Here is a 20,403-nt window from a genome sequence, read left to right as displayed (position 1 = left end):
AGATAAGAGAGGGGCAGGGTGTGCATATGCGTGTCTATGTGTGTGTGTGTGCGTGTGCGTGTTTCACCTCCTGCGCTGCCGCCTAGCTGCCTTCGTAGCGTACACATGCGCACGCCTCACTATTGTCTTGCCTCCTAAACGACGTTTACCCCAAGCCTCTCTGGTGCTTTTCAGCTTTTATCGTGCGAATCGCCTTCCCGCACTGCGCCCGCCCTAGGTACGTGCCAACGAAAAAAAAAGTCTGCATGCCCACGCGCAGTCGAGTGCATTAAACCGCCACACACAAGGCGCGTGGCCACTTTCGCTTGATTCACTTTGTTCTATCTCTATGCTTTACGCGAACTTTATGGCGTAGGCGACGGAGGGTGTAGGTGTGATGCTAGGGATTGGGTTGGCAGGGTTCTCGGAGTGCAGCTGCAGTGCATGGCGGTAGCCGAAGTCGGAGATGATGTCCGTCTTCTGGCAGTAGGACACTTGCACGGGCTTGTCGCGGTTGTCCATGCAGTAACGGTTGTGCAGAGACATGATGGCCAAGTCCGCCTCGGCGGTCGTCGGGTACGTCACGAAGGCGGAGCTGCCGACGACGTGTTTGTTGTTCTTCGGCTGCGTGGACGCGCCTTTGCCGTTGTTGCGCTTGGTGTCCTTCAGAAGCACAACGTTCACGACGTGGCCGTAGTACGAGAAGAGATCGCGCACATCCTTCTCCGTTACATCGTAGTTCAGCTGCCCTACAAACAGCACGGCGTTGCCTTTGTTCTTCTGCCGACGTGGCGGCGCCACCGAGTACATTGGCGTGGCAGCAGGAACGCTCTGAATCATGGGCTGTGGCGCCACCATCGGCTGTGCCGTGTACACAAACTGCTGTTGCACGACGGGAATCGCATTGACCTGGTAGGCGCCGCTCACGATCGTTGGCGGCACGAGCGGGTGGCCCATGGGCTGGCCCATCGGATGCATGTACATTTTCTGGACTGCGTGCAATCGTTTACGTTGAGGGGGCTTACGTGCTTCCTCTTTGTTCCTCCTTTTATGTGCGATCCGCCTAATGGAGAGCAGTCTCTCAGGATGATCCGTCGGTGCCGCGTGTGAGCCGAGGCCGGAGAGAGTGGTCGGTATGTGGGACAGTGAAGAAGAGGGGGGGGGTTGTGCTCAAAGGGGAAGGGAGGAAAGGGGTAGGTAGGGAGGGCGTTGGGCTATGGGTGGGGGTATGCTGGTGCGTGACGGACCGAGTACGCGTGAGGAAAGGGAGAGGGGCTGAGTGAACGGGAAACACACAGCACTGATGCGCAGGTGATGAGACGATTCCCCCCCAAACGAGAAGAAAGACACGAAAGGACAACGAAAACAAAAAAAAAGAAAAAAAAAAAACGAAGAAAATAGCTGAGGAGAGTGTGTGCTATTCACCGCAAACAGGGGAGGGGAGAGAGAGAGACTGCAGTGACAGAGGGTTGAGAGAGGGGCAGACACACATACGCGCATCCACATCCCCACATACACACAGAGGGGGGAGGGGGTGCTGGGATCTCATCCAGCCACCGGGAGTAGCGGTGTGCACATGCCCGTGAATGTCGGGGATGCTCCCCAGGTCGTTTAGCGGTTTGTACTTGGCCTTTGGTCTGGCCATTTTACTCGCGTGCTGCTAGTTCGAGTCGACGTCTCCAACGCACCCCTTCGTGTGCACCACCCCTTCGCCCTGCCCGCGTACACCATTAGCCGCCCGCGAGGCACGGCGACTCACAGTTTGTCTGCTGAGCGCACGCATCCTGCCGTATCCTGAGGGGTGTGTGGCTGCGTCTTCTACGCCGCCTGCCTCTGCCATCGCTACATGTGCCCGGCGCCGACAAGCCCTGCGCTTCCTGCAGCCGTCATCTTTGGCTCAGGTGCCAAGTCCCCCCGGGTGCGATCTGCACGGAGACGCGGGTGCGCTCGTCGAGGGAGACCCCCTCGCCATCGGGTCCGCAGACCGTGAGCATGCGACCGCCCATCCAGACCCGAGCCCGGCACGCGCACACCGAGCTCAACGCGTGGCGTCGGGGGTTATGCAGCGAAGCAGCGCCGCTACAGCGACCACTCGTCGCGTGTGTACTGCCCCATTCGCTCTTGATGGGGTGCGAGAGGTGTGGGCAGTGTGCCCTATATATATGTGTGCGTGCGAGTACTCGCGGCCAGAGTACTTCGGTGTGTGAGGTGTGGGCGAGGGGTCCACAAGCGATTAGAGGAGGCGGGAGAGCGTGCCTTGCAGCTGTCAAGGGGACAGAGGCAGAGAGGGAGTTGAGGGCGATCGCAAGACGCTACGGATCCCATCGATACAGCTCTTGAAGGTCGCTGCCTTTCTATGTGGTTTCTGCGAGTTTTTTTCGTCATCAACGCCGGAAAAAGAAAAGCCTGCTCGGGCCGACAAAGAAAGAGCAGCAGAGGCAGCAGCAGCAGCAGACAAAAAATATGCGAGCGGGAGCGAGAGGAGGTGAGCAATTCAGAGCGTAGAAAAGGTCCAAGGAAGCGAGAGAGGTTAATGAGTGCGTGAGAGCGCAGCGAAGCCGAGAGAGAACGACGGCGCTGGTACCGAGAGCAGAGCTACTGCGTAGAGAGAAGAGGAGAGGGGGCGCAGTGGTGCGGTGGAGGGGGCGGATTTCCGTATAGGAAAACGCCGATGGCCCGGGGAGGGGCAGTGTGCTCTAAAAAGGGATCGAGAGAGAGAGGCGGAGGTGGAAGCTTGTGCATCGAGCGTTTGCCAAAGGGAAACATAGGTTGCAGCTGGGAAGCACACATACGCAGAGAAGATGGGAGCATGAGCTCGTGTATGGGCGAGTGATTTGCGGGTGCGATCACTAAAGGGATGCGAAGCTGGCAAAACTGCGGGACTTGGTTTGCGTTTTGGGACCCGGTGACGATTGATCGTGTTCGCTTGTTTGAGTTTTTTTTTATTGTGTGTGTGTGTGTGGGGGTGAGGAGGAGGCGACAGTGATGACGTGCTTTTCGTGGCGTGCTTCTCAAGTGCTCATATAGTAACTTATTTGGCTACTGTTCTCTGCTTGCATGTATTGGCTGTGCAAGTAAAAGAAGCGAAATAAACATGAAAAACAAACAAGCAAACGAGAAAGAGAGAGGATGAGGCGGCTGAGTTCGGTACGCGAATGCGTAGCAGAGACGTGAGGAGAGGAGATGGGACGGAAAGGGGGGAGGAGGAGGGAAAGACGGCCGGCAAGAGAGGTAGGAAGGGAAGCAAACAAGCGAAAAAAAAGTAAAAAAGCATGAGACAAGCACCACTACAGCTTCCAGAATGGTGACGCACACTCGGAGAGAAGAGAAAGACCAAGAATAAAAAAAGGCAAACAAATGCATTGGGCCACAGCTCGGCTGTGTATCGCCGCATCGATGCTCTAAGGAGGCAACAGAGAGGGAGAGGGCGCCCCTGGGCAGCACAGAAAAAATGGAGTGAACCGTGCCTAGTCACCCTCGCCCTCGCACACGCACCCACAGCGAGGAGAGAGGGAGAGGCACCAAGGAGTCTGAAGCCTGATTCAATGCGGATGATTTTTTTTCTTCAAGAACAACATCCACAAAAAACAAGACGCAACGCATGAAGAAAGAGAGCATGCTCCGGGATGACGAGTAAAGGGAAGGGGGGGGGATAAAGAAGAACAGTGCGAGCGAGGGGGACTTCAACGAATCAGAGGCAAGAGATGGAGAGAAGGAAAAAAAGTACCACTATGGAGAAGAGGGGGAAGGGTCATTTGGGGGGGGGGACGGGGGCTGAATCAGTGAAGGGGGTGACGACCTCGTCGCAAGCGCGTTCGTGAGGGAGAAAGGACTCGCCCGCCACACAGACGCATGCGCACTCACGACAGAAAGACATCACTAAATATGACAAGAATGGCACACGCGACGTAACAGTGAAAGTGCGCACAACGCACTAAGACTGATAGAGAGGGAACAGAAAACACGTACGCACAAAAAAAAAAGAGCACATATCCAGACAGAAAGAGCGGGAGTCGGAGAACAGGGAGGCTGTGTGGCGTTGCGTAACGAGAACGAGAGAATTGAGAGAGAGGGAGAGCAAAGGAGGGGGATCCTGGCAGAGGAGACAGACAAGCACATACATCCCAAAGGGTAGAGTCCCAGGAAAGGGGGTAGGAAAGGGGACGCCATCAAACAACTCTCTTCTCTGCTTTTTCCTGGAATAAAAATGGAGAGACACACGGCTTCCTGGTCGAAAGAGGGGAGTCTGCGTGTGCAGAGGCGGAGGAGGCCAGCCCCGATATACTGGAAGGTGTTGATGAATGTGCACACTGTAACGAGGGGAAGACAAAGAAAAGCAGCCAAATGGCTCTGAACACATGCATCCGTCATTTTTTCCCCCTCCCCCAAAAGGAGAGAACGCTGAGAGAGAAGAGAGCACACGAGGCTACGCGACGATGTCAGCTTCCGCCTGCAAGGCGACAACGGGAGGAAGGGGTGATGCATCCGCTGCATGGAGAGTGATGTGGCAAGACAGAGGGAAGATGAACCTCATACACACACATATATAGCTCCTTCTCTTTTCCCATCTTTCGCCTTTATTTTTCTCTCGCGAGGTAGATCGGCCCAGCATCATTACATGTCTTGCAGCAGCTTCCGCGCTTCCATCCCCCACCCCACAAACACAGACACGCACGCACACGCGGGCATATCAAGGAGGGGGAGGGGAGGCGAACAAACAGAAAAGATGAACGAAACACACACACACACACACACACACACAAGCACCACAGAAAGTGGACGTGAACAGAGGAAATAGGTGCCGATAGACGCACAAAGACATGAACACAAGGCGAGGGCAAGTGCACAGGGGGGGGCAAGAGAATCAGAAAGGCATAGTGGGGGCAAGCATGGGGTGAGGGAAGACAGCTTAACGCTCGAAAAAGAAGGGCGGCCGTAGAGAAAGAGATGGGAAAATAACATAAGTTAGGGCTGGGGTTTGGGGTGGAGGAGAAGCGGGATTAGGGAATCGTATAGGAGAGTGAAGGCGACCTGAGAGGAGGAACACACAAAAAATGAGCAAGTGACCGAGACGTCCACAAACAGAAGGTGAAATAAAGAAGGCGCAATACATACACACACACACACACACATGCACACTTACGAAAAGGGAGAAAACACCAGCAAAGAAAGAGATGCTGTAGTTCTCCGTTTGGCTTGGTAGTGCCTCACGGGGCTGCCTCTCTCTTCTCCTTTTTCTTCTTCGCCCTCTCTGCCTCTTGTAGGGCGCTCATCATTGTGGTTCCGCCTCTCGCCTTTTCATGCACATATACTGTGCAGGGCCGAGCATCGAGAAGAGACATGAGGCGCGCGTAAGACATCATCCAACAAATGATGGTGTGGTTTCAAGAGCAGCAAAACTGAGGGCCTGTCGGGGGAGGGGAGCATGCAGAGAGGGAGGAGTGAACGACGGGTTTTGCCGATACTCACGAGTGTTTGAATTGGGCGTGGTAGACGAGTCGATGTGCGGACGAACCTACACATGTAAGCATGTAAAAGTGTAGTAACACAACAACTTCTTTCCGTTTCGCCTTCTACTTCTTTCCGAATAGCCAAGCGTGCGTGACTGTGTGCCGAGCGGAGGGCACAGGAGAGCAGCCATCAGCACCATCAGCGATATCAACACACTAATAACAAGGAACAAAAGAAACGGAGCGAAGGGCACGGAGAGGGAAAGCGGGAAAACAACAACATAAAGTTTCATACGTGAAGTCTTACCTCTGTGCCGACATGACGGTATGCCTTCTTTTTAAAAATGCTTTTCCTTGCCTGCAGTGCTGCGTGCCAGTGTACACACACGCGTACTAGTGCACAGCGGCATCTATACGAGTATACGGACAAGGAATAAAAAAAGGAGCAGTGAAGGCGCCTTTACTTACGGAGATGCGCGGGCACGACAGTCGATCCCCTAATATGAGAAGAGAAAGAAAAAAGCGATGCATGAGCGCGTCCTCTACAAAAGACTGAAAAGGCCTCTGCACAGCCGCCACACTCACCCAAGAACACATCTCGGCGCCCAGACGCACGCATATAAAACAGTGAAGGGGATGCGAAGAGGACGAGGAGGAGGGGAAGGGAGGGGGTGGAGAGAGCGTCGGCATCACTGCTTGCCGCGCTCACACGTGTCGCGGCCCGGGGGAAGACCAAAAGAAAAAAAGGCTAGGGGAGGGAGGGAGAGAGACCAAACACGAAACAATAAGCGATGAGAGAAGTCACACAAAACAGCGACCAATAACACCAAACATAAAGAGAGCGAGAGAGCGCGAGGAACATGGAAAAGACATCGCCGCACGACGAAAGAAAAAATAAGAGGAATAAAGAAACACACACACACACACACAACTAAAATGCCGTGGAGGGGGACAGTGAGGACTGAGGGGTATCGAATGGGACCACAGAACGGAGGGAGGAGACACAAAGAGCGAGAGAAACGCTCACACGCCCACGCACACGCAAAGGGAAAGAGGATTCGCAGAAGAAAAGGGGAGAGGAGGGAGAGGAGCAGGATTGGATTCGAGAAGACAAACGAAGAACCGCAAGCCAAAAAAAAAGGCTTGTGCGGAGTATGCAACGCCAAGTGCATACAGCATTGATGACAGTTCTTGATATGTGTATGCATGTGTGTGTGTGCGCCCACATGTACCATACCCTCTAAGCCCGTTTTCAGTTGCTGACTGCGAAGGAAGAGGCAAAGGGCTGACAGACACACACGTATCTAGAGCAACAAGAGTACCTCGGCACAAATCATAAGAAAAAGGTGAGCCACACCACACTCCCTCGACCCCAGATTCGATTTGTCACACGTGGGCAAGCACTACAGCATACGGATGACAGCCTTGGAAAAAGGAAAGCCAAGACTGGGGAGAGGCACGGGGAGAGGGGCAGGAATCCAAAATCAACAAGAAACAAACGACTTACAAATGTGTGAAGGTGCTGATGAGGGTTTTGAGTGGGAGCTGGGAGAGGGGGAAGGGCCCGGCGGCGGAGGTATTGGGAGGGAGGAGGTAGCAGCAAGACTCGTCCACGGCACAAAAAGAAAAAAGACACCCACATCTATATACCACCGCAACGAAGAAGTGTCGACGAATCATGATAGCATCCGTTCTGCAATACCGCGAGGGGGAGAGAGGAAAGAGGGCGAGGGTGTGACATCGACAAAAAATGAGCTCTGGAAGCAGTCGCGAGAGGGGGGACGAGGGAAGGGGGCAATGAACCACAAGACAAAAAGTCGAACTGAAGTGGGGCTGACAGATTGATGAGAGTTTTCGCTTCCACTATCTGTGCTGCCACACAACGGGAGTCGAACGCCACTCTAAACCTCGGCCTGCCACGAGGCCCATCGCCTGATGCGAAGCAGCCATAGACACGCGTTACAGCAATGAAGGCTCAGCTATAACAGCACGGCCTCGGCCTCATAATCTGCCTACCCCCGCCTCACGGGTCGCCTCACAACTGCTCCTCCCATCATGCCGCTCGCCACCTGGCGCTGCCCCCTCGGGGTGGCCCCGGCTTTCCGCACCAGTGGGCAGTGCGAGGGCCGGGTGAGATGAGCTCCAGTCATGATGATACCTTGCCCATATGGACTCGTACAAACGTGCTCGCTGTTGCAGGTCGCTCCGATGCAACGCTATCCAGAACCACACCGCCGACACCAGTAGTGGCACATCGCTCTGACCTCCCCACATCGTAAGCACTTGGCCCTGCCACGACCAGCAGTGGCTCGGCATTGGCAGGGGATAGAGGAGCGGCCTGGCTTTTCCCTACATAGGGCTGGGGTGCTGGGCACTGAGGTGTCCCCCTCCGCCACGGTCATCAGGGATCCCGAGGAGAGACGGAAAAAAAAGGTAGGAGACCACACATGCGCTCTCACTTACCAGTCCATACACACATGCGAAAGAATGCCTCTCATTTGCACGCCATGTGCGCTGCTGTGCACCCGCGTGCATCTCCCCCTCGCCGTGTTCTTTGCTCGCACTCCGCGCTTCTCCGAAAAAAAAAGAAGATATTGTCAAAGAAGCCACGTTCGCGTCTGGCGCCGCTTCTGCAGAGCCTCTTCCGCGTTTCCGTTCAGCGCTTGACTACCAAACGCGCTCTCTCGCCCGCTCATTCGGCTTCGTGGGCTTCACGACTTTCCGTTTGTGCGGCCCTTCACCAACAACGGAATTGGATTCTCCGGCTTCGAGGCGTGCAGCTTCTCGGCGTGCATCATGCCAAATGCTGAGATCAGCCCCGTTTGCTGGCCGTAGCTTACCTGCAGATACTTGGAATTGTCGACGTTCTCGGCATCATCGTCCTTGGCATTGTACCGACCGTGAAGCGCCACGATGGCTGTGTCGGCCTCCAGCGTGGTCCCATATGTGACAAATGCCGAGCCACCGACTTTACGGTGCGTTGTTGCACTGCCGCCGCTGATACCTCCAGCGCCGCCTTTTTTCGCCGCCTTGCCCTTGTCTTTCAGTACCACCACGCTCAGCGGCTTGCCGTAGCAAGAGAACACCTGCGATACATCAGCCTCCGTCGCCTCATAGTTGAGCTGCCCCACGAAGAGAACAGCCCTGTCGCGGTTTCGGCGAGCGATTCCACGCGTGTCGGTAACCGGCCGTGCAGCGCTGACCGGGCGTAGTTGCTGCTGCTGCTGCTGCTGGAGCTGGAGCTTACTACTCTGATCATTGTAGCTGCCCATATCCGCGGTGGATGGCTGTTGCCATGCTCCGCTTCGCCCAGCACCAGCGGCACCCGAGTTGAGCGAGGCCAAGGACGCGACGCCGTTCAGCATCGAAGAAGGTGGCTGGATGATTGCACCAGCCACCGTGGTATGGCTGACAAAATGGCTGATGTTCCCGTCGTTCGTGAGGAGGCAGGAGTACACTGGCGACTGCTCCGCGGCCAACTGCTGACTCTGCTGCTGCTGTGAAGTAGGCTGCAGGCAGTATTGCTGAAGCGGCGGCTGTGGCTGGCGCGACACCGTGGGAATCGATGACGGGTAGGACTGCTTCAAGTTGTCGCCAACGCTGCCGCCACCTTGCACGGCTTCAAGGTAATGCGTTGTGCCGGAAATTTCAGACGCTTTGAGGTCCGTCAAGCAATGGAGCGGCGTGTTCACCGCGTCTGTGGATGCCTGCAAAATTGCCGCTGTGCCCCTGTCCAGGGTCGGGTGGACGATCATGATCGAGTGCAGGGTAGGGTGTGCGGTAGATGAACAAGGCTGTCCACTTTTCGGTGGTTGCGGCATGACCGAGTAGGTTGCCTGCGACTGGCTAGACATGGGCAGCGTCGTTCCACTTACATATGGCGCTGGGACGGCAGCCGGCAGCGTCGGCAGGGCATTGCCACTCAAATCACAGGAGTACCAAGGATAGGTCGTGCTTGTCAAGGATCGGATGAAGGAGGACGCAAAGAGCGAGGCCGGCGTAGCAGTGGCGGGGGTAGCAGCGGCCCACGCACTGCTGGAGATCGGTAGTCGCTGCTGTTGGTGCTGCTGCTCCGGCGACGCAGACACCTGCAGAGTGTGCCGTATACTACTCGCACTGGATGCGCTGTAACGTCTGTGATGACTCATGCTGTCGTAGTACTGTTGGTTACTGTGCATAGCTTCAGGCGGCTGCGAAGCTGTGCTTACATTAGTCGACGCGAAGGGCGAGTAGGGGGCGCCGTCGAACTGCACGCGAAGGGACTCCCCCCTGAGCGTGACGCAAGTCGACGACAGATGTTCCTGCAACGGCAACCGCGATGACAGGCCCGGAACGGGTGTGGCGCTGCTTCCCACGTGCTCGTGTGATTGAAGGATAGAGGTGCATAAGTACGGGTGTGGCTGCTGCGCTGGCTGCTGACCGACGCCGTGGAGGCTTTGCACACCGCTGCTGGAGGGCGGGGCAGCAGACGTTGGAAAGGTGCTGTAAAAATTAGAAGCAGTCGTCCATTTCTCCTGTTCTGCTCCTGCTAAGTTGCCGCCGCCACCACCACTGCGCGCGTATGAGAGCGGAGGGTGCTGTGCAGCGTTGAGAAGCCACAGGGATGCGCTGTGTGTCGTCATGCCATCAAGGAGGGAGCTTGCGGCTACGTGGTGATGACAGGCCGAGGGTGGTAGTGATGGCTCGGCTTGCGGCTGCTTCTGCGGTGGAGTCGAGGGCGCATTGACGCCGGTGAAGAAGTTATACATGGCTGCCTGGCTGCGTTACGACGCTGCTCACTCAAAGAGAAATAAGAAGACACACACACACACTACAGGGAGCAGCGCGATCGCCGAACTTCTTTTGGACAAGAGGGCCTCGGCAAGGGGCTGACCCCATGTAAACCTGCACTCGAGGTGGCAGCACGGAGCTACAGCAACGACGACAAACAGCGACGCCGCCGTCAAAGAGAGGTGAAAGAGAGAGAGGTGGGGTGGCGGCGACGGTTTCGGACTAGTGAACAAGGCCGTGAGGAAGAGAGTGTAGGACGAGTGAGGGTTGGGCGTCAAAGAGGAAAAAGGAGATAAAAAGGGAGGACACTGAGCCGTTAGTAAAAGCAAACGACACAGAGAGAGGCCAAGCAAAAAAAAAAGGAAAACGCGCACGGAGAGAGGGCGATCGCAACACTCAGGCTAGTCACAACCATAAACACAGATGAACACGTCCGTATGCAAATCAAACGCCACCAGCACCACACATACACACAAAGAAAGTGTCGTAACGGATACCAGAGAAAAAATAAGGTTCAGCAAAACATGCACAAGTCAAAAAGGGAAGAGGATATCTTCACGAGGTGGAGTGCTTGCGTGTGGTTTCGCGTGCAAGAGCGTACAAGCGCCTGTTTGTGGTCGCGTCTATTAGGGCGGATGAGAGAGGAAAAGAGCGAACGCCTAAACGAGACGAAAGTCGTGATCGTGTAGATCCTTGCAAGCGCGCACTCACGCAAGGGGAGGGGGAACCACGCACGACTGTACCTCGCAAGCTGTGATAGGAAAAAAAGCGGCGGGAAAAGAGGGAGGCGGTAGGGCACGAGCTGGTGGAATGAGGAGGGGGGCTAATGGAGAAATAACAGCAAACCTCGAGAGGCACGATACTCATATAAGGAAAACAGTGGACAAGAGCCCAAGAGAGACCGAGCGCGACAAAGAAATAAGAAAACGTAGAAAGAGCTAATGAAAGTAAGTGTAGATGGGATTCGAGAGTTGTGGATGAGAACAGGTGACTCTTGCTACCAATAAAAAGGGAGGGAGGGGTGGAGAGCGCGCGCGCACACACACACAGGCAGGCAGGAAGACGCCCAAAAAAAAAAACACCGAGACTCAAGTGAATGCGCACCGCTTCCCTCTAGTGCTAAATTGCCCTCTACTCCTGCCCGGCGTGCTTTCGTTTTTTTCGAGTGTTTGATTCCGCACCTCACGCTGGAAACTCCTCCTCGAACATATATATATATGTTGACAACAGGCAACAGGAAAGAAGACACACGCACACACACACAGAGGGTGACGAGGCGCGTATCGCCGCACCTGAGCTTGTGCGCGCGTAGGTGATTATATTGGGCCGTTTGGCAGGTGCCAGGGCGGAGGGGAGGGGGAGACGCGAACGAATCCGCCACGACTGTAGACACACGCACGCACGCACACACAAACACACACACGGACGCAGACGTCCAATGTTTTTTTTTTTTTTGCTTTGGTTGACCTCACCACCCTTGTCGATGCACGAGATGATCGAGCGGAGAAAGTTGACACAGTGAAGAGGAGCAGCGTAGGCGACAACAGAGAGACAAATGGGAAATACCAGAGATGACAACCGAAAAAAAAAACGAAAACGAATCGAGCGAACAGTGAGACGCGAGCGCAGCTGAGTCGGTGGTGGTGGTGGTGAGCAATCGGTGAAAAGGGTCAAGAGTAAAGAGACACAGGAAGGAACAATAAAAGTAAAGCGAGAACGAACCCACAACCCTAAGGAGAGAGCGGTGGGAGAGGAGATGGAGATGTGTGCTGAAGGGAAGAAGAGGCGGCAGCGGCTATGGCGTATGGCGTAGGTGCAACTCACAAAGCGAGGAGGAGGGAATAATCGTGAAAAAAAAAAAGAAAAGGCAAAGAGGTGTACGCTTAAGTCACGAAGGAGTGCGATGGACTCAATGAAACGGAAGAGGAGGAGGGGAGGGGGAAGGTGTGACTCGAAGTCAGATGCCAGGAGGAGAACAGCAAAGCAACAAGACTGGAAGTCGAAGAAAAGGAAATCGAGAAACACACACGCGAGCACACACACACACGCACACACACACGTGTATATATATATATATATAACGAGGGAGCAAATAGCGCGTAATAATAACAGCAGAGGTGAAACAAGCAAAAACAAAACAAAACCAAACAATGCAAACGAAATGATATGCGGGGCGGCGGTTGGGTGTATGTGGTGTGGTGTGTGTGCGTGTGTGTGTGTGTGCGGCGGCTTTCAGGGGAAACGGGAAAAACAAAACAAAAAAGAAGACGCCAAACCGTGAGGAAATGGGAGGAGGATGGGATGAACTCAAGAGACGATCGCCACGATGGAGAAGACACGCACGCAGAGAATACGACAGACACAAAGAGGGTAGGGCATGCGGAGGAAAACAGGGAAAATGAAATGCGGCGAACGAAAATGGAGATGGAATCAAATAACAAAAAAAAAAACAGAAATGGAAATCGTGCGATGAAGGAGCGCTAATGGAGGAGCGAGCGCTCTCTCTACGGGTGCGTATATGTATGTGCTTGTATATACGCTTCGTTGGTGTTTGCACTTTGCGTAACGCGTGTGCGTGCGTTAGCAAACGGGGGAAAAAGAAAGAGGCGAAAAAAAAAGAGATAAAGAGATGAGGGGTGGAGGGAATTCGATCAGATGAGGCAACGTTTGTGTGCTGAGCGCGTGTCGGGCCTCGGTAGTCTGTAAATTTAGCCAGAGGGCATCTACACGTATATAGAGAAGGTAACGAAGGTAAAGCGTGCCGATCGATGCGTAGAAGCAGAGCGAGAGCGAGAGCTACACACATATACACACACACACACACACGAGCAACTACAGTGCGAAGGTGAAGTGGAAGAGTATGCACGAGCGAAGAAATGAAGTATGAAGCAAAAAAAAAAGCAAAGCCGTGCGAAGTACAACGAAGAGCGCCTTCTCAAGGAAAGACACACACACACACACGGACTAATTAAGAAGGAAAGAAAAGAATAAGCGAGATCAAAGGGGCGAGAGACGTGGCAGGCTGAAGGAGTAGGGGAGGGGGAAGGTTTGTGGAGAGCCTCGGGCAAAGGTACGTCTACCGCTCCCTCTGTCTGGAATAGCACGAAAGGTTCCCGACTACTACTAATGGTGGGTGCACCTGCAGGAGGGCGGCGAGGAAAGAAGGCTTCGTGTCGGTGAAGAGGGAGGGGGGAGGGAGCCGTGTGAGGCCACAACGTTAGGCGTTGGAGAGAGAGGTAGAGGAGAGCGGAGGAAAAGAGATAAAGGGCAACAAGCGCTCCCAGCAGATAACAGCAACGAGAAAAGGGCAAAACGGAAGAATCGAAAACTCCACCGAAATTGACGGGGGGGGGGAGGGCGAAGGAAAGGGCGTGCGGAATACAGCGAACGGAGGGACAGATGGAAAGTGTGCGTGAGATGGAAGAGGAGCCCAAGCGGGAAAGAAGAGCGCGAGCTTTAACAAGTAAAACAACGAAAAAAACGTGAGATGGCGGGGGCACGTGATGGAGGTCCAGGGGGAAATAACGTCAGAGACTGATCAAGGAAACGCAGGGGTTATGGGCAATACAGTCCCCCCGTCGTCCACGGTGGCCAGAAAGCGAGATGCGACACCGATGCAGAGGGAGAGAACAAAGGCCCGCAGGCCAACACTTCACCCCTCAGCCTCTTCTCCGTGGATGCCTTTGTGTGGGTGTGTTTCTCGTCTGGGAGTCGTACAAGGTCCTCCGAACTCTCTACTGTGTACGTGTGTGCGTGTTTTGTTGCCGTTTATTAGTCTGTGCGTGCGTGTGTGCTTGTGTATGCGCGTTTCGATGCACAAACCACCTTGTTTCCTCTGCTCTCCGTTTTTGTGTCGTGTATGATCGCTGCTCGCTGCCTTTGCCTCCTTCGCGATGGGCTCCGTCGAGTTACCCTTTGGTTTGCTTGCGTGCGCGTGTTGTTCAAAAATGGGATGTCGGTGTGGTGGCGCGGTTGAGCTGCCGGTAAGGGGCTAATGAAAGAGAGAGGAAAGTGATCGCAGGGCTGTCAGAGGGGAGGGAGGGAGGGAGGGAGGAAGTTGGCGCAGGTTGACGGCCCGTTGCGTGCATGAGTGTGGCGGCTTGCCTGTTCAGCGGACAGGGAATGGTGGCGGTGGAAGAGGAAGGGTCCGTGCACTCGAGCAGTGGGCAGAAGGCACACACAGCGCCGCCGTCACACAAGGAAGGGAGGCGTGCACCGTGCCGAAGAGACGGAAGGCGAGCGCGCATGCTCTCCAGGAGAGAGGGAAAAAATGTGTGGATGGGCCGGCCGCCTGCGGTCACTCCCGTTCAAGGAGGGGAAGGCGGAAAGGTGGAGGTACAGGTATAGGGAGTACCAAGCTAGGCAGAGAGGCGCATCTGCCTTGGCCGCCGCTGTGCCTTGTACGTAGGTCTGCTCTTTTCTGTTTGCCTGGGGCGGGGCGGGGGCTGAAGAAGCGCAGCAGGAAAGTCTCTTCCTCATCTTGACGAACAGCACCCCATCCATAGGGGTGGTTGGCTTCGGAGACAGATCCACACACAGACGTACACGCGCACCATGCGGGAGGTGCCCGAGGGCAGATGCAATCACCATCACTATTCAAACCACTGCTAAGCCCCTGGAGGAAAAAAAAGGAGGAAGAAAATCACAGCCGTAGAGGGAGGGAGAGAGACGATGGAAATGGTTTGGCGTGTGCGTGCGTGTGATCGGTCTGCACCTCGCCTTGCATGAAGCAGGAGGAGAGACAGATAGCACACACACACACACTGGGCAGAGAAGCAGAAGACGACAAAGAAGCCAGATGGCGTCTTGTGAGGTGGCGGCACGCGTAGCAGATGTGAACAAAGTAAACGACAAACAAAAACACATGCAATCACAAAAGGAGGAAGAGAGTGTGGGCGCGTGAGACGCGCACGCGCCCACACATCCACTCGGCGGACCACAGAAGAAGAGATGCCATCGGACTGAGCCGAGAGAAGGGAGGAGACATAGAGTTTCTCTCTCTCACCAGCGGCACGGAGAAGGGAAGGGATAGCGGTGGTGCTGGGTGATGGAAAAAAGGGGAGGCGTGCAGGAAGACGTCTCGGTGAGAGCGTACTCTACTCCCCTACGGCTAAGACTACGTATGCGTACGCGCTCACGCCCGATTCTGACAAGGCGTTTGCACGTTCGCTTCCCCTACGATGCACACACAAACGCCTCTTTCGACCTCCCCCTCCCCAACCCGCTCCCTCAAACACGCCAGCGAGTGTGAGCTCTGATGGGCGCAGTGGCTTTGATCGTCTCTTGTCGGCCAAGTGGCCACTTCGCCAAGAAAGGGTAGTCGTAAAAGCAAATGCCGTGGCTGCTCTTCCCCACCAAGGTGCTGTTGCGTGAAACGGCGTATTGCTGCCAGAGTTTGTGTGCCTCAGTGGCCGCGACCAGCTCACGCTCCATCTCCAGCGGGCACACGCGCAGGCGCTGCACGACCCACCAGTTCTTCGTGTCACAGAGCGTCGCCCAGCAGGCGGCGGACAGCGCCAACTCACCGCGTGCGATCAAGGCAGCGTAACGGTCCACGGCGAGAATGAGCTCCGCAAGTCCCCCACCCACAACATTGCGACGCGTGAGGGGTAGCGTCGGACTCAACACGTCGCATGAGGAGGGCGTGTGCGACTCTGACGCCTTGATGCTTGTCTGCGACAGAAGGGATTCGCTGCACGCAGCGCTCATCTCAGAGCAGAAGACGTGGACGTAGGGGACGGCGGCATTGCCGGCTGAGGCGCTTTGCTCACCCCGCGCGGCTTCCGTGGCGGCTTCCCATGTCTCCGCTTCCGGCGGCGCTGGGCGGGTGGTTCCACGGCCCCAGCAAGCTCTGATACGCCCTCCTACCCTCATTGGGGGCTCGCCTTCAATCATCGCGAAGGTCGGCAGCTCAAGCATGGTGCTCTGCTTGATCGCGTCATCACCGTCAGCGTCCTTCGGGGAGGAGAGAGCGAGCTCACCAACGGGAGTAGGCATGGTGATCGACCACAATCGAGTCTCGCGCTCAGAGTATGCTGGGCAGTGGCGAGTGCCAAGGCGGTCCTGCTTCGCGTCCTCTGACCAACACCGGCGCCGATGATGGCAAGCGCTTTGGGCTGCCGCAAGTTCCTCTCGCAGGCTATCATGCATGAGGGGCTGAGTGGCGCACACCTCGAGCGTCGGACAGAGTAAAAACGGCACAAGATGGTAGACTTGCGAGCTTTCGCCTAGCCCTCCTTCAGCGAGGTCGTTTTTGTCGCCGTCGCTGCAGTGCGTCTCGTCCTGCAAAGATCGTCTCTCTCCACTGGATGACATCGGTACGGTGACGGTGAGGCTCGTATGGTGTGGCGTGCCTGCTGCAGACGTGATCTTCACCGGACGCCACTGCCACAGACACCGCTTCCATTCGAACACCGGTGACGTAGCGAAGTTGGGCAGAGGACCGCAGAATGGGGGGCCGTCGGAGTGAACACTGCGATGGCCGCTGCCGCTGCCGCCGACTCGGCTGCTCGCGCACGGGTCTCCAGCGCTTGACACCTCCTCAAGCTCTTGCTGCTCTGTGCCGTGGGTCTCAGCATCGTTAGAAGCCTTCAAGCCACCCGCTTCAGTTGGACTGGCTCTGGACGAAGGCTCCCAACGCTCTCGCAAACCAAGCGGTAGATGGTAGCCCAAGGCGTCCGGCACCCACTCCGCAATGATGCCCGCTTTCTCCGTCGCTGGAATTGGAGAGGGAGGGGCGAGCGCACTTGGCCACTCGTGCATCTCTGTCGGGGCGGTACCCACAACACGAGAAGGATTCTTCGCCTCGGTGCTGTCGGTTTGAAAGGACTCGATCGAGTAGCTGCAGCAGCGGCGGGCAATTTCCGTTGCGACTGCGAAGCATGAAGGCAAAGAGCGAATACGCTGGCGACGTACAGCGCTGACCAGGTGGTGGATATCCTCCCCGCTTCCGACGCCCTGCGCTCGTCGTGGTCGCCACATAACCTTCTTCTCCCTCTCCTTTGCTGCTGCCGCGTTTGCGCGTGTGTGTGTGCGCGTGTGTTGCCTTACATGTGCCTTGGTCGCCTTCGGTTTCTTCCTCCTTACGTCAGTGCCGAGGGCACGTTCGCCTGCTCTCGCCCCCGTAGATCCAAAAGTGCCTGCGCGAAACGGTGAAGGGCAGCAGGCATGGGTGACACAGTGAACGCGCAAGCGAGGGAGAGAGATGAAAGGACAGGCGACACGGGGAGGGAAGACGATAACGCGGTATTTCCGGATGTAGATCCCCCCAACACACAAAGAAAAGAGCGAAGAGAGAGAGGGGCGAGCCACAGAAACGGAGACGAAGTAGGTCTTGAGGCGTTGTGCCCGGCAGAAATGACTAAGGTACCTGTCACGACAGCTCGACAGTCACACAAAGAGCTCAGCCACAAAAAAAAAGAATACATACTCCCTCATTGCCCGTTTCGTGCATACTCAGCATGCAGGGACGTGAGCACAGATGACAGCTTGCGCTGGAGCAAGGGGTGGGGCGGGCGATAGCTGAGACAGCTTCAAGTGGCGGAGACGAGAAAAGACCCCAGTAAAGCCACGGATGGAGAGAGATGGAGAGGTGGTGGTGGCTAATTAGTGTGAGAGCCCCTGCGCCGACGCCGCGAGCCCACCTCCTCTTGCTTCTCACTCTCTGTGCATGCTTGCTCTTCTCTGACTCGGGTGGTGCCGACAGCACATTCTTTATGGCTGTGCTGAAGGTATTCGCGATTATTAGATTTCTTTCGTGCTTTATTACGGGTCCTTGAGTACTGCCTGAGTTTCGGTCCTCCCTGCTCATAGCTGATATCGATCGCCTGACGCGTGCGGACGAGCGAGTGTGAGTGTGGGCCTGCACGTGACTGAGTTTGTGTGTGTGTGCGTGTGCGTGCCCATGTGCGTGCATCCGCTGTTTGAGACAAACCCAAGCAGAAAAACAAAAGCGAGCGCCCTACATCGCGAAGAGAGAGATGCACACACGATTAAGAATACAGTGGAAACAAACATGAGGCCGGAGCAGCTGCGGCATAGACGGGCAAGGCGGAGATTTGGAAGTTTGGAGAGGGCGGGGGCAGTGAGCGAGCGAAGGGAAGACAACGCAAAAAAAATGCGGACAAACAGAAACTTTCACACGTGCTGGCCATTCTCAAAAATGGAAAGCAGTGCAGGGATCACTGAACGGCAACGGGAAGGGGAGGGGGGAACAGAAAAAACGGCGCGGGGCGGAATGCACACGAGTGCCGCTGCGGATTGGCCAATGATTCTTGAAAAAGAGAGGCAATAGAAAAGGCGTTCCGCAAGTGCCAAGCGGGAGAAGGAAGATGTATGCGCGCACGCACAGAGACGTCCTTCTCATACGCGTGTGATGAGCATCATCTGAGGAGGATGAAAGCGGTTTGCAACCGCAAAAAGAAAAAAAAAACGAAAATGTAAGCAGATGGCTCATCTGTAAGGCGTGTCGAATGCCGCGCCATGCCCTCTTCTCCAGTCATCCAACGACAGCCGTTGCTCAAGCACACATACACGAATTCAGAAAACAAAACGAAAAGAAGCCAGACGAGTGACCAGAAAACCTCGCGTGCAACAACATTCAAAGTGCCGCGTCCACCAAGTACAAGTTGAGAGCATAGAAAAAAAAGGCAACTCGTGCACTGAGACCAAACGCGACGACTGAACAACAACAAAAAAGCAGTAAACAACGAGGCAGCGACAACCACCGCAGCAGACCGGTGCCCGCTACTTCCTCAGGTACGCCGCCGGAATCTGACCTACTCGGCATCCCACGTGAAATAAAAGCGCAAACACACGTACGCAGACGTCGCAGCTCCTAAGCTTAAAGAACAAACAAACCACCACAGAGATTCAAAGACGACAACATGTTTACATAGAAAGAGGAGGAGAGCCGAAATACGCGAAAAGCAACGGCCACACACACACACACATATATACACACAACACTTCTCAGCGCAACGTGTGTCACGCAAGGCAAACACCCAAAACGAAAAGGGAGTGAACAAAAAGAGCTACGCAAGCCAAGAGAACAAGAAAACGTACAGCAAGTAAATCGCGTCACATCCGGATGTGTGCGCGTTGGATGGGAAATCGACAAGTCAAAGGGAGAGAGGAAGAGAACAGTAAGCGATCCGGGCACAGACACACAAACACACACAAAGCAAAAACCCAAATAAGAAAGGAAACAAATGTTTATTTTAGCATTTTCTCACTGGGTGCGTGCGCGTCACTGCCCTACGTTTCTTGCGCTGGGCTTCCTATCATTGATCGCTGTGCAGGCCCCCGCTCCTGCTCGCCCTTTCCACTTCCTCGCCTTTCAAGCCTCCCCCCGCTTCCCTCCGCTTCACCTCGCTTCTCTGTTATCCGCGATCGTGCATTGACCGGACGATGCCATAGTTGGCGATGCCTCCACCCTCCTGCCACTTCCCTCCCAGCGTCGTTTCATTGACCGTGGCTGCTGCAGAGGGGACCGCAGCCTACACCAGCTACGAATTCGAGCTGGTGGGCCCCGCATCAACGCCGATTTCTTCGTGAAGGAGAGACGGTAACGGACGATAAGGATGACGCGCAATGAGAGAGAGAGAGTACGCTGGGGGAAAGCGTAATCCACGTGAGGGCGACGGAAACGAAAGGAGAGGGGGCTTGGCGAGCAAGCAGAGATAGAGAGAGCAGACGGGAGAGAAGGATGCAGAGGGGGGCGCTAGACAAGGAGGCTATGACGACGCACCAGGTGCTTGAGATAAAGGGTCGATGAAGCTCGTTTTCTTACTACGAACGTGGCGTTATGCCACCAGCAAGCTGGCAAACGTATACGCACGCTCAGCCACAGCTCATCCACCTCTGCCGCACTGCAGCTACATCCGTCGTCGTCTCGGACGAGCCACCCTGCCGTTGCATCGGGGTCATGCCCCGAACGGGCTCTTCTCATCCCTTCCTCGTCCCTTCTCCGCATGCGTGCTCCGTGAACGGCCCCACACGGAGACGCAGATGGACTGCACGCATCGATCCAACGCGGGCCGCGGCCAGGGTGCTGCTCGAGGGCACAAGCGGTGGCGTCGTCCGCGCGGGTGGTAGGCAGGGAGGGGGGGGGTTACTCGCATGCTGGATGGGCGAAGAGAGGAAGTTGGCCAGCCTCAGGTCAGGGCCTTCTGAGACCCTGCGCACCCTGCCCGTGTGCCTTGCT

General features: G+C 55.6%; 3 protein-coding genes across 3 annotated transcripts; all 3 read right to left on the bottom strand.

Annotated features, from left to right (window-relative positions):
* Window positions 1-333: 333 nt before the first annotated feature.
* Window positions 334-963, bottom strand: LDBPK_331540 (hypothetical protein, conserved; the record flags this gene model as incomplete). Its single annotated transcript, XM_003863932.1, has 1 exon — window positions 334-963. The coding sequence occupies one exon, from the start codon at window positions 961-963 to the stop codon at window positions 334-336; it is 630 nt and encodes a 209-aa protein (XP_003863980.1).
* A 7,177-nt stretch (window positions 964-8,140) lies between these two features.
* On the bottom strand, window positions 8,141-10,177 carry LDBPK_331530 (hypothetical protein, conserved; the record flags this gene model as incomplete). The annotated part of the gene is made up of 1 exon (XM_003863931.1): window positions 8,141-10,177. The coding sequence occupies one exon, from the start codon at window positions 10,175-10,177 to the stop codon at window positions 8,141-8,143; it is 2,037 nt and encodes a 678-aa protein (XP_003863979.1).
* A 5,251-nt stretch (window positions 10,178-15,428) lies between these two features.
* On the bottom strand, window positions 15,429-17,180 carry LDBPK_331520 (hypothetical protein, conserved; the record flags this gene model as incomplete). Its single annotated transcript, XM_003863930.1, has 1 exon — window positions 15,429-17,180. The coding sequence occupies one exon, from the start codon at window positions 17,178-17,180 to the stop codon at window positions 15,429-15,431; it is 1,752 nt and encodes a 583-aa protein (XP_003863978.1).
* Window positions 17,181-20,403: the final 3,223 nt, after the last annotated feature.

Source organism: Leishmania donovani, chromosome 33, assembly GCF_000227135.1.
Source record: "Leishmania donovani BPK282A1 complete genome, chromosome 33".
NCBI lineage: Eukaryota > Euglenozoa > Kinetoplastea > Trypanosomatida > Trypanosomatidae > Leishmania > Leishmania donovani.
This window is presented reverse-complemented; position numbering and strand designations above follow the sequence as displayed.